The sequence below is a fragment of the Haliaeetus albicilla genome, chromosome W (genome assembly GCF_947461875.1).
Source record: "Haliaeetus albicilla chromosome W, bHalAlb1.1, whole genome shotgun sequence".
In the NCBI taxonomy this organism is placed as follows: domain Eukaryota; kingdom Metazoa; phylum Chordata; class Aves; order Accipitriformes; family Accipitridae; genus Haliaeetus; species Haliaeetus albicilla.
The window spans coordinates 15,287,700-15,301,818 of NC_091515.1; the positions used below are offsets into that span (position 1 = coordinate 15,287,700).

The window sequence follows — 14,119 nt, forward strand, 5'->3', positions numbered from 1 at the left end:
TCTGGCAAAGAGTCAGATGAAATGCTGGGTTGTCAACAAACCATTTATTGGGGGATCATTGCAAAAATCAGAGCTGACAGCATCCGGCACAGCACATCCTGGTGCATCCCTGGCTACGTTATCCTCTACCGGCATGGAGCTGGGTTTTGCCAGTTGGGGTGACTGAAGGTGAGGAAGAGGAAGGTCTTTGGTGAGCTCTCAGCTGCCAGGGTGTTTGCCAGGGTTGCTGCAGTGGCTCAGTGGTGCTGTGGGCATTGCCAGCTCTGTGCTGGGAGGAGCATGCCAGGTACAGCATGGGCATCCCAGGCTGGTCCCCAGAGCCTGTCCTCGGGGATGGGGATGGGACGTGGGGGCTTGGGTTCATGCCATGTCACCGGAGCTCTGTGGGGGGGGGGAAGAAGCATGGGGAGGGGGTGAGTGGCACCCGTGGGTGGGGTCCCCACCCCTTTGTGGGACCCTGGGGCACCCAGGGACCCTGAGCACCCATGATGTGGGGCACCAGGGATCCCGAGCATCCAGGGGCCCGAAGCACCTGGGGGACACAAAACACCCCATGGGACCCCAAGCACCCAGTGTGCCAGAGCACCCATGTCCAGGAGCCCCCGGTCTCTGTGTGAGCCCCCCACCCTGTGGCCATACCTTGGCGTGGAGCGAGGTGTATGGTCTTCCAGGCAGGTTCTGCTCCACAATGCCACCAAAGACCATGCTGCCATTGCGGTGGCTATGCTGCTCCCATCTGCCAGGGGACCCCAGCAAGATCAAGTTACTGGCAGTGGGCTCCGTCTTGGGATGCTGGTGATGCTGGCGGTGCTGGTTGCTGTAGTGGGTGGGGATGGGGGCTTGGCAGACATCCTGCTGGCTCTTGTCACCGGTGTCCCCAACCAGCTCAGCTAGGCTGAGCCCATCCATCTGGGCGATGGCCTTCTGGATGCTGCACTGGCCGGCGGGGATGAAGGCACCTTCCTCCATGCCAGGGAAGATCTCAACTGCACTGGCATCCTTATGGCATGCCCTCAAGAGCTGGTAGTACCGGGTGGCCTTGAAGCTGGACTTCACCTGCTGCAAGGAGATGAAGGGATGCTTGAGGGTGGCACTGGGCATTATCCTCTCATGTGAGTCCCAGGTGAGCATCCTCTTGACCAGCGCCACCATCCTGTGCAGGTCACAGTGCTCGGCCAGTGCCTCCTGGCCAGGATAAGACACTGGGTGGATGTTCACCGCCACCAACTGATCCAGCAAGGAGAAGACATGCTTCCTCCTCTCCATTGGCTTCGCCATCTCCTCGCCTGGTGGTTTGAGCTGCCAGGAACCAGTGGGATGTGGCACCCGTCAGAAGAAGGACCATGTCTTCTGGGCGGCGCAGAGCAACTCACCCTGTGGTAGCCCCAAGGTAGAGCAGATGTAGCGGACCTGGTCGTACTCGTTGATGCTGGGGTAGAGCGGCCAACCCAAGTGAAGCTCAGTCACCATGCAACCCAAAGACCAGACGTCCACCTTCTCGCAGAAGGGCAACCCCAGCCCAGATCTCTGGTGCCCGGTAGAAGCAGGATTGGATGTAGGGTTCCTTGACATGGCAGACCTCGGTGAAGATGCTCGCCGAGCCAAAGTTGATGAGCTTGACGTGGAAAGGATAGCGTGCATGGTCCACTGTTGCAATTGAAAAACGGACTCCGAAGCTGGTTGCAAACAAAGACCCTTTATTGAACAAAACAAGTCCTTATATCTGCTAGCTGTGTCTGACGCAGCAGCCAGCAATCATGGGCAGAAGCTTTTCAAAATTTTCCACTCAGCAGCAACTATCTTATCTCTACACTATTCTTGGCTCCGTGTCCTTCCAGCATGATTACTTCGCTGGGAACTTCACTGATCTCATGGTTTTCTGCCAACCAGAGAAATAATATTATTATTTCCACAGGTGGCCACTGAGTCAAGTGCTCCCACATCTCCCCCTTCTTTGTTTATAAATAACACAGCTTTACTTGATCTATCAATTAATTTTTAAACATATTACAACATACAAGGCACACAAATTAAAATACAAAAAAACTACAAGACAAATCAAAACTATCTTAACTAATGATTTAAGAGCAGCTCTATTTTGTAAGGTTGTGTATCTAATACTATCTACATCTAACAGTAAATCAGATAATACTACACCAATCTGTATTCAGGGACCCCAGAATTTGTGATTCCTGGAGTGGCAATGAGGGTGAATGCCCAATCTGTGGAAACCAGGCATTCCCATCCATTGAGTCCATGACCTGCTGCACAGGGGTCTCCATCAATAGGTTCTTAAACTTTGTTGATGCCAGCGGAACCCCCTATTAAACCTGTGAAAAAGGGATTGCTTGGTGTTGCTGTACTGAGGTATAAGCAATCTTGTCCGGTCACGTCAGCCAGGGTCATCCAGATGTTTTCTTTGGTTTGCGGCGGTATCCATGACTACGTTCATCCGAGGACTGTGAGGAAGATGGACCATCCGTACATTCTTGTGCCGTCTTGCTCCGTGAACTCAGCCCAGCAATCGGTAGGTGCCAGCTTTACATGGGCGTCCCCACGGAGGCAACGGTGACCTTGCCATACACCAGCCTGATGCTCTTCGGAAAATCCCGGTATTTATACATTTGCAGAGGAACGGGTTTCGGCACACGTGGCCAGCGGGTGCCAAAATCTGCCTCGGTTGCAACATGGGGAGCCTATGACGCATGTGCTCGCTGGCCAGGCGCACTGCATGAGTCATAGCATCCTGTCTATTGGTTCATGGGCTTTGTGATGCGGTTGCAATGCACAGAGAATCTTGACCTGTTATGTTGGCCAAGGTAACCTACATGTTAGTTTTTGGCTGAGGTGGTATTCATATTGCCGCACCATCTAGGATGTTCCAGATGATGGTGGTCGTACAAATTGAACGGGAGTCCATTGTGGGCCTGTATCTGTGGAAACACAAGCATAACCTCGCCCCCAGGTTATTAATGGAAATGGACCTTCCCATTGCCCTGTTTCTAGATTCTTAACTAAAACCATGGCCTTACCCCTAATTTCTGGCTGCTCCTGATATGTGGATAAAAAGTGTCTAAATATCGGTGGACCGCCTGCATCAGACCAATGATTTAGAAAATTTAAAACATAAGTGGCTTTAGCTAACTTTTCTTGTGGTGAGAGATTCCCTACTCCCCCTTTTTGTTTTAATAACATCACTTTTAGCGAACGATGAGCGCGTTCCACAATCGCTTGACCAGTGGGAAAATGAGGGATACCAGTGCTATGCCGAATACCCCATAATTGAAAAAATTCTTGTGTTTTTTGTGATACATAAGCTGGACCATTGTCCGTTTTTAGTTGCTGTGGAACACCCAAGGTTGCAAAAGTGAGTAAGAGATGCTTACATACATCACGGGATTTTTCACCTGTGTGGGTGGTGGCCACAAGTGCTCCTGAAAAAGTATCAATAGATACATGGACATATTTTAATCTACCAAATTCTGTAATGTGAGTAACATCAGTTTGCCAAATCTCTAAAGCTTGCAAGCCTCTCAGATTGAGTCCATATGATAAAGACGGAATCGTCTGTTGGCAATCCGGACAAGCTGTCACAATTTAATGGGCTTGATTCAAAGTGAGTTGAAATGTTTTTTACAATGCCTTTGCATTTTGATGAAAAATGGCGTGTGAAAACTCTGCTTGCTCAAATGCATTAGGAAGGACGGTGAGTCCAGCTAACCAATCTGCCATACTATTACCTTCTGTTAATGGTCCAGGCAGTGAAGTGTGCGATCGCACATGCATAATAATATATTGGTTTTTTCTATGATTTAACAAGGCCAAAAGAGTTTGAAATAACATGAATAACGGTTTATGATCTATTTCTTTCAAATAAGAGGCTTCAAGACGGCTCACAACTCCTGCAACATAAGCAGTCAGTTACAATATTAATAGGACAGTCCCACTTCTGAAAGACCCTAACAATTGCAGATAATTCAATAATTTGTGGTGAACCTTTTACTATCTCAATGTCTGATTGCCATTCGTTCTGATCATTTTTCCAAACTATAACAGCTCGACCCGTTCTTCCTGATCCATCTGTAAAATCTGTCAATGCGTCTAAAGGAACAGAACTACATTTGGGAAGTTCCTGTACATTAAACTGTAACTGTAACAATTTGTGACTTGGTGAATGAATTGAAATGGTTCCAGAAAAACCTTCCAATGCAATTTGAAACAAAAAAGAGTTTTGGTACATCCATTGTAACATCTGCATAGAGACAGGCAATATGAGAATTGAAGGTTCCTGGCCACTCAAAGATAGCAGCCTGTGTCGTCCTTTCAAAATCAGAGACGCAATCATTTCAATTTTTGTTGTTATTGTTTTGCTGAATTGATGCGACAAAAAAATCCATTCTATTATCAACAGAGGATCTCTTTGTTTCTCGTCCCATTGAAAAATGAGACCATATGGTTGAAAATCAGAATTTAAAATTATCAATTGAAATGGACGATCAGGATCGCATCTCTGAGCCTGTCTCTCAGACATTGCTGTGGCCACCTTTTGAAGTGCTAACTTTGCCTGCTGAGTTAAAGTTCTTTTGGAATTCAATGCTGGATCTCCCTTTAAAAGCTGAAAGAGAGGATGCAGCTCTTCATTTGTTATGCCTAATAACGGTCTGACCCAATTTATTGTTCCAAGTAATTTTTGCATATCGTTTAATGTTTGAACCTCTGTGATAATTTTCAACTTCTGAGGTATTATGTGCTGATTAGTTATTTGCCACCCTAAATAATTCCAAGGTGTTGTTTTTTGAACCTTCTCTGGAGCTACCTCCAAATGATGAAGTTTAATATTGTCTAACACGACAGACATTGCTATTTGCATCTCTGATTCCGTCCGTGTTGCTACAAGAATATCATCCATATAATGATAAATGAGAGCATTAGGCAATTTCTCTCGAGCAGGAGAAAGAGCCCTTGCTATAAACCATTGGCAAATGGCAGGGCTGTTTTTCATACCCTGTGGCAACACTGTCCAATGATACCGTTTATTTGGTTCAGAAGCATTAACAGAAGGAATAGAAAAAGCAAATTTGGGGGCATCACATGGATCTAGAGGAATCGTAAAAAAACAATCCTTCAAATCAATTACTGTTAAACACCAATCTTTTGGAATCATAGTGGGAGATGGGAGTCCTGGTTGTAAAGGACCCATGTCTTCTAATACTGCATTAATACATCTCAAATCATGTAACAATCTCCACTTTCCACTCTTTTTCTGTATCACAAACACAGGCGAATTCCAAGGACTAGTCATAGGTACAATATGCTTTGCCTTTAACTGTTCATCCACCAATGATTGTAAATGTTGCAGCTTTTCAAGTGTCAGGGGCCACTGATCCACCCATACTGGATTCTCAGTTTTCCATGTTAATTTCAGGGTGTGCTGCACCTCAGTGACCCCTACGACAAATTTGACCCAATACTTAATCCCCATTGTGCAAGACAGTCCCGTCCCCATAAAATTGGGGGAGTTGGGAGGATAAAAGGATGAATTGTAGCTCTTTTACCCTCAGGACCTATCACTTGCACCAAATGCACACTTTGCAATGGAATGGTGTGACCTCCTATGCCTGTAATTGCCGTGAATACTTTGGAAATTGGCCAATGAGAGGGCCACACAGAGTGCGATATAACTGTCACATCTGCCCCGGTATCAATAATGCCAGACAACTCAATTGTTTGGCGAGGATTTCCCCATTCCAATCTACAACTGAGAGTCGGTCTGGAATTAGAGACCCGCTGAGCCCAAAAAATATGTGGAACCCCCGTAGAGCCAAATCCACTGGAGCCCCTTGTTTTTGCTGCTGCCAAGGATGGCTGACTGTTAAAAATAACCAATTGTGCAATACAAGAACCAGCTGGCACAAAACAAGGAGGCATAGGTGTCCACACCATAATTTTGATTTCTCCTTGATAATCAGCATCAATTACACCTGGCAACACAAAAAGCCCTTGCAATGTGGTAGATGAACGTCCTATTAATAATGCACTTTTGTTACCCCCTAACGGTCCCCACACCCCCATGGCTACCACTTTTACTTCAGATGTTTCTAAGGTTACTGATTCTGCAGTGGCCAGATCCATTCCGGCGCTGCCACTTGTTCTTGCATATAGACTTGAGACTGGGGCTGCTTGTGTCTGCGTGCGGCCCCTCTTCGCGCTCCACTTCCCGTTTCCCTGAATTGGCTGTCCTTCCTTATTAAAACGAGATTTGCATTGATTAGCAAAATGTCGACCCTTTCTGCACTTGGGACACACTCCCGGACTTTTGGTGTGCCCTTGTTTTTCACCTTTATTTCTATTTGGACATTCATGGTGTACATGTCCCTTCTTCCCACAAGAAAAACATGTTTGGGAACTGACATGCATAGCTGCAAATGCCTCAGCCATGAGTCCCACCTGATAATTATGTGTACCAATGTTTTGGCAGGCTTCTATCATTTCTATAAGATCAGGGTTTCGCAATGAGCGTAAAACTTTTTGACAGTCGGCATTCGCATTTTCAATAGCCAATTGTTTCAACAAAATTTTCTGTGCTTCCTCATTTTCAACTTGTTTATCTACTGCACCTTTAAGTTTGTCTAAAAATAATATAAAAGACTCCTGAGGAGCCTGTCGAATCGCCGCAAAAGACTGTTCAGGTCTGCCACCTTCAGAAACATTAAAAAGCGCTCTGAAGGCTAACTGTTTTGACTGAGTTAATGCCCCAATATCCAGCCGGGCCTGAGCAGCAGGTACTGCATAGTTACCTTCCCCCATTAAAGCATCAATCCCGATTAGTCGCAACGGATTATCACATGGAAGATTCAAATTGTCAAGGGCAGCCTGTTCTGCCAGCCCTCTCCATTGAGATTGCCACAACATATATTGCGTATTAGACAAAATCAACTGGCTAATCATCTTACAATCATGTGGACATAACACATAGCTCTCGAAAATAGATCTTAAAAAATTCATAGTAAATGGAGATTTTAACCCATTTTCTTTCACAGTTCGGCGCATCTCTTTGATAATAGAAAATTGCAGACCCTCCCATCAGGTCTGGCGATTGGCTTCATAGATGACTGGAAAAGCTCGGAGGTTTTGTAAAATGTCAGTGTCCCCTTCCTTAGCAGCCTGTTGTTTAATTTTTCCCCAGATATCACAGGGATCAGGAGGATATAAATCTGGTGCAGCTTCAGGATCAATAGGTCCGGAGTTGAAAAGATCATCATCCTCATGATTACCCTTTTCTGCCCCCCCAACTGCTCCTACCAATGGCGGAGCCGAAGGTTCCAATATCAGAGCGGAAACTCCGGGGACTGCAGAACCTGGAGCTTCTGCAGCAGCAGATCTCTGTTCCGGACCAGTCCCAACATGTTTCTTTAAGCATTCAAAAACAATTCTCCAAGCCCCTAATAGGGATTGAGCAATTTTGTCATCTCGAGTTGCTGCTTCCCAGAGTTTGACTCCTATCGTGACCCACTGTTCAGGATCAAAGATAGTTACGAAATCAAGATCAGGGCACTTCGCCTTTGTCCATTTTAGCAGCATTTTCAAATTATGCTCAGTTATATGGGCTTGATATTTTTCGCAGGAGCTGCTGCATCATACTATATGTGGCTTTCTCTTCCCGGGACATTTCACTCCCCATTGTTCCCAGCTGCTCACCTGTCATCCAGCGAGAGGCGATTTGGCTGCGCAGTCTTCTGCTTCCTTTCAGCAGTTTGAGAAGTTCAGCTGGGCTTGCCACCGGTGCAGTTGAACCCACTGCGTCTTTGGCCCTAGGATCCTCAGCCTGTTCAGGTGCCATTTGTTGCAATTGAAAAACAGACTCCGAAGCTGGTTGCAAACAAAGACCCTTTATTGAACAAAACGAGTCCTTATATCTGCTAGCTGTGTCTGACGCAGCAGCCAGCAATCATGGGCAGAAGCTTTTCAAAATTTTCCACTCAGCAGCAACTATCTTATCTCTACACTATTCTTGGCTCCGTGTCCTTCCAGCATGATTACTTCGCTGGGAACTTCACTGTTCTCATGGTTTTCTTCCAACCAGAGAAATAATATTATTATTTCCACAGGTGGCCACTGAGTCAAGTGCTCCCACAGTCCACTAGCATGATGTTCTCTGGCTTGAGGTCGGCGTGGATGATGGAGAGCTCCTTCAGCTTGACCAATGCCACCAGCACCTGCGCTGTGATGGTACGGATGTGCCGGACGGGCAACAGCAAGAAGTTGTTCTGCTTTTGGAAGTCAAAGAGGTTTTGCTCCAGCAGCTCAAAGACCAGGTAGGTACAGGCACCATCTCCAAAGGACTCAAGGAAATGGACAACATGTGACTCTTCCATGTTCACCTCCTGCAAGGCCTGCAGCAGCCTCAGCTCATTCTTCACCACCCTGCCATGGTGGCCTTCATTCTTCAGGATCTTGATGGCCACCATTTCCCCTGTGTTCCTCCGCCAGCCCTGGGTCACCTCCTGTGATGGGTTGTCCCTGGCTGGACGCCAGGTGCCCACCAAAGCCGTTCTATCACTCCCCCCTCCTCAGCTGGACAGGGGAGAGAAAAATATAACGAAGAGCTTGCGGGTCGAGATAAGGACAGGAGAGATCATTCACCAATTACTGTCACAGGCAAAACAGACTCAGTTTGGGGAAAATTAACTCAATTTATTACAAATCAACCAGAGTAAGGTAATGAGAAATAAAACCAAATCTCAGAACACCTTCCTTCTTCCCGGGCACAACTTCACTCCCGGATTTCTCTACCAAGCCCCCCCAGCGGCACCGGGGGACGGGGATGGGGTTTATGGTCATCACACGTTATTTTCTGCTGCTTCATCCTCCTCAGGGGGAGGACTCATCACACTCTTCCCCTGCTCCAGCGTGGGGTCCCTCCCATGGGAGACAGTCCTCCATGAACTTCTCCAACGTGGGTCCTTCCCACGGGCTGCAGTTCTTCACGAACTGCTCCAGCATGGGTCCTTTCCACGGTGTGCAGTCCTTCAGGAGCACACTGCTCCAGCGTGGGTCCCCCACAGGGTCACAAGTCCTGCCAGAAAACCTGCTCCGTGGGCTCCTCTCTCCACAGATCCGCAGGTCCTGCCAGGAGCCTGCTCCAGCGCAGGGTTCCCACGGGGTCACAGCCTCCTTTGGGAACCCACCTGCTCCGGTGTGGGGTCCTCCACGGCCTGCAGGTGGATATCTGCTCCACTGTGGACCTCCATGGACTGCAGGGGGACAGCCTGCCTCACCATGGTCTTCACCACGGGCTGCAGGGGAATCTCTGCTCGGGCGCCTGGAGCATCTCCTCCCCCTCCTTCTTCACTGACCTTGGTGTCTGCAGGGTTGTGTCTCTTACATGTTCTCACTCCTCTCTCCGGCGGCTGTTTCTCTCTCCGTCCCAACTTTTTCCCTTCTTAAAAATGTTATCACAGAGGCGTTACCACTATCGCTGATTGGCTCGGCCTTGGCCAGCGGCGGGTCCGTCTTAGAGCTGGCTGGTATGGGCTCTCTCGAACACAGGGGAAGCTTCCAGCAGCTTCTTACAGAAGCCACCCCTGTAACCTCCCCCCCCCCCGCTACCAAAACCTTGCCACACAAAACCAATACACCTCCCTGAAGGTTCCCTTCCCCACCGTGGCCACCAGGTCGTAGTGCTTGGCACCAACCACCAGCCTCCCCATGGTGGGTTGGCTCCTTGTCATGGGCTTGGGACACCCAACTGCCTCAACCTGGCCCCCAACAGCACTGCCTATTCTGGCATTGCCACGACAACACCTTCCGTTGCTGACTGTCCCCAGGAGCAAGCGCTCCCCTATGCAAGGGGCTGCAGCCTGGGCGGAGGAACCCCCTGAAACCCAGCCCTGGTCCCCCAAAATCCATCCCCAATCCCTCAAAACACATCCCTTGTCCCCCCAGGACCCAGCCTCAGCCCCCCAAAACACATCCCTGATCCTCTGAAACCCATCCCCATCCCCTGAAACCCATTCCAACATAACCCATCCCCAGCCCCCCAAAACCCATCCCCAGTCCACTAAAACCCATCCCTGGTCCCCCCAAACCAATCCCCAGACTCCATAGACATGCTCAGGGCTTTTTTTGGAGGTTAACATTTATTCTGGCTGAGCTGAGAGCAAGGGGCTGGGGGGGGGGAGTGATGCTGCAGCCCACCCCCCACCCCCCACCCCCTGGTTAATATTAACACCTGGAAAATGGGCAAAAAAAAGCTTCAAACACCCCCCCCAAAAAGCTGGATTAGGAATTTTTTTTGGTGGTAAAGGGGTTAAAGAGGGTCTGGGGGAACAAGTGATGCTCCACCACCCCATCACTTTTTCAGGGGTTCCCGGAAGACCCCCATGCTCAGGGGGGGCGGGGTTTCACTGCTCACCGCAGAGTTGGGGGCTCAGTGCCAGCTTAGGCAGCTGAAATTTAGGGGTCCCCTCACCCCTGAAACTCCCCAAATTGAAGCGTGGGGTGACTTCTGTTATCACTGGCCGCTGGTTGAATTCAGGGTCCCCAGAGGAGTGCTCAATGTTGGGTAACCGCATCTTCCCCCCCCTTGGGTTGGGTGATGGGGGGCTCCAGCGGGGACCCCCCAGGGGAGAAACCCACCCTGGGCACCCACCGCCGTCGCCGGGCCTTGCCCTCTGCTTCCCCATTGACATGGGGATGGGGGTCCACAACCTGGTTGTCTTCTCCTTTCTCCTTTGGCTTCACCAACACCAACACTGCCTTCTTCACGCTGCCCATCCTCATCCTCCCCTCCCCTTCCAACCCACTCCCAGCAAAACCTGCACTGAATTTTGGCAATTTGACCCTAGACTGGCGTCCCGGTGCTCCATCCTTCCTGGTGGTCTCCTCCATCCCATCCATCCCTGGCGGTGCCAACTCCAACACTGGCACCTTCAACACTGGCACGCTGGTGGGTTTCAGTATCTTCTGGCTTACTGGATCCTCCGGTTGTTTTACTGGCATGGTGAAACCCACGGCAGGGACGGAGAATCGGGGAGTCAATGGTTGTACCTCCCCATCAGCCATTGCACCTCTGGTTTTGAGCTTCAACCAGATCGTGCTGGGAGACTCTGGCATCTTCCTTCCTGCCATGCCAATACTCAAGCTCTCGGCACTTCCTCCACGTCTCATCATTTTGGGGTCCCCCCTGATGTGGATATCAGGGCTGGATCCCCCAAATTTCGGCAACTTCACCCCCCCACCCAGCTCTGGCCCTGCAGGGAGTTTAGGCAACGACGGCACACGCCGGCTGCCTGTTGCTGGCAGGGTGATGCCCACCTGTGGTACCCGAAGCCGGGGGGTTCCAGGGGACCCCAGTTCCGCTGACCTCCCATCGTTGTCCCCCAACCCCCTGATTTCCAACTGTGGCAGCTTCATCAATGTGCTGGCATCCTGGGGACCCTCCTCACCGCCAGCACCCTTGTCACCAAAAGGTGCTAGGGATAATTTGGGGACCTTCAGCTTGACCCCGGCACCAGTGGCACCAACTTTCCCCAAAGCCAGGTCTAAGGCCACCGTGGGACCAGCAACAGTGATGCTGGGTGGCGCTGGCGCAGCTGTGCTGCAGGACGCCAGGGGATACCCATTGCCATCGCTGCCCGTTTTGAGCTTGGCAAGGGACAATCTGAACCGTGGCAGGGTGAATTTGGGGGGTTTGGATTTGGCGCCAGTTGCTGGCACGTCCCCGGTGAGCTGTGCTGGGGTGGCAATTTCCACTGCCGGCAGTGGTGCTTTGGGCTTCAGCTCCAGGCTGAGCTTTTGGAGCCCTTTGGCAAACCTGGCTGCCATGTCTGGTATCACTGCAGCATCCCCCTCATCCGGCACCACTGTGGTGTCAGCTCCTGCTGGCAATGGCAAACCCACACCAACACACGGCACAGCGATATCAATGGATGGCACCACTGTTGCCGGGAAAGCCAACTGAGCTGGTGCTGCTGGCAGCGATACTGACCGCTGTGCCGGCAGCTTCACCTCCAACTGTGGTTGCCCACCAGAGATGGCTGGCTCTAGTTTGGGCATGCCAAGCTCAGGGACCAGCTCCATGGTGGCACTGGGGATGGCAATGCCGATGGAGGGGACACGGACGCTGGTGAACCCCCCTCGCGTGCCGGCATCCCCCTCCTTATCCTCTACTGGGGCCATGCCAAAATTTGGCAGCTTGGTTTTCGGCACTGGGCTCCCCTCACCCTTATGGCTGCTTCTGGGGGTGTCTCCCTCCCCCAGCTTGATTTGGGGTTGATTTATGGTTGTGATGGGCTCCAGCATCACCACCGGCAGCGTTAATACTGGCACAGCCACCTCCAATTGTGGCAGCTGTAATGCCGGCTCCTTGGCTTGAGGGGTGGCTAGTGGTGCTGTGCCAGCGAGGCTCAGCCCCATGGTGACTTTGGGTGCTGCCACCTCCACAGCTGGTAACCGGGTGCCAGTACCCGCCGGCACCTCGGCGGCTATGCCAGGAAACTCCGGTTTCACTGGTTGCTCCTCCATCACTGGTGTTTTGCAGGCTGCTGCTTCCTTCACTGTTAACTGGTATGGCGTTGCACGTGGCCGCTTGGGCTCTGCTGCTGGCAGCACTGCAGTGGATGTGGCAGTTGGTGCTGGTTCGGCAGTGCTCCGGCTCTTCACCAGCTTGGGGAGCTTGGGAAGGGCAAACTCCACGGCCACAGTGCCAGCAGCTGCTGCGCTCACCGTGCCGGGTGCCTGTGGTGGCTTCTTGGAGGGTGTCAGGATCGGGATGCTCTGGGTGAGGTGGGGGGAGATAGGACCTGGCACCCACCACACTCAGATGTGCACCCATAGGGACCCCTGAGCATCCGGCATCCCCGATGCTGCATCCATAGGGACCCCCCGAGCACCCTACATCCCCAGTCCTGCATCCATAGGGACCCCCTGAGCATCCCGCATCCCAGTCCTGCATCCATAGGGACCCCCCCCGAGCATCCCACATCTGATGCTGTATCCATAGGGACCCAACCCCTGAGCACCCCACATCCCTGTTCTGCATCCATAGGGACCCCCCCCTCCCCCAAGCATCCTACATCCCCAGTGCCACATCCATACAGCGCCCCTGCCCTGAGCATCCCGCATCCCAGTCCTGCATCCATAGGGACCTACCAGCCTGGCCACCTTCCCCTGATGTCCCTCGCTGCCGGTGCTGGTGCTGCCAAGGGGGATGCGGGTGCCAGGTGTCCGACGTCGGAGGCAGAGCGAGACCTTGCAGGACCTGGCACTCTCCAGAACCCGTGCGATGTCCTCAGGGGGGGCCCCCTTGAAGAAAACCCTGGCGCTGAGGAGCTGGTCACCTATAGGGGCCACAGGGGCTGTCACCCTGAGTGCCACCCCCCCCTCAAATCCAGGTGGGTTTCAGGGACCCCCCACCTTGGTGGATGCGCAGGGATTTGGGCGCCTTGGCGATGTAGAGGCCGTGGCGGTCACGGGCCACAGTGACGCCCGTCACCCTGGCCTCGGGTGCCGTCTCCAGTTCCACCAGCTCCGTGTCCTCCTATGGGCAGAGGAGGGGTGGGGGTGGGATCTGGCCCTTCCCCTCTGCCCCATGCAGTGCCCCACCACCTACAGCGGCCCTCACCTCCATGGGGGAATGGGGGGGTCCCCTCCTCCAGGGGGTGTCACTGGGGTCCCGTGAGAGACACAGGCGGTGGCAGGGGCTGGGGGTGCTCCAGTGCCTCAGGCTTCTGCAAATGGGGTGCACACACCCCCAACCTCCTGTTGCAGACCCCCAACCCCCCCATTGCAGACTCCCAACATTTCTATTGCAGCCCCTTCACCACTCCCACTGCAGCCCCCCACCTCCCCCACTGCCCCCTGCCCCCTCCTCCCCTGCCCCACACCCGCAGGCAGAGTGCGGGCAGCCCTAGAGCAGAGGGGCCCTCTTTTCCACCCTGCACCCCAAAACCTCTCTGCTGGGATCTGCCGAGACCCCCCTTACCTCCCAGCTCCTTCCCACTCTGGCGCTCTGCTAGGAAGTGGTTTTGCCCCCCCCAACAACCAGGATGGGGGGACCCAGCCATCCAGGCCCCCCTAAAAGAGAACCCAGGCATCTGGGCTCTCCATCCCACGCCTG

The 14,119-nt window shown here is 52.0% G+C and overlaps 1 protein-coding gene and 1 pseudogene across 1 annotated transcript; both read right to left on the reverse strand.

The window, feature by feature from the left end:
* Positions 1-359: 359 nt before the first annotated feature.
* On the reverse strand, positions 360-9,710 carry LOC138683639 (homeodomain-interacting protein kinase 4 pseudogene; annotated as a pseudogene).
* A 474-nt stretch (positions 9,711-10,184) lies between these two features.
* On the reverse strand, positions 10,185-13,769 carry LOC138683534 (periaxin-like). Its single transcript, XM_069775490.1, has 4 exons — positions 13,625-13,769; positions 13,417-13,540; positions 13,153-13,340; positions 10,185-12,777 (listed from the first exon to the last, which is right to left on the reverse strand). The coding sequence occupies exons 1-4, from the start codon at positions 13,628-13,630 to the stop codon at positions 10,555-10,557; spliced, it is 2,541 nt and encodes an 846-aa protein (XP_069631591.1). The 5' UTR covers positions 13,631-13,769; the 3' UTR covers positions 10,185-10,554.
* Positions 13,770-14,119: the final 350 nt, after the last annotated feature.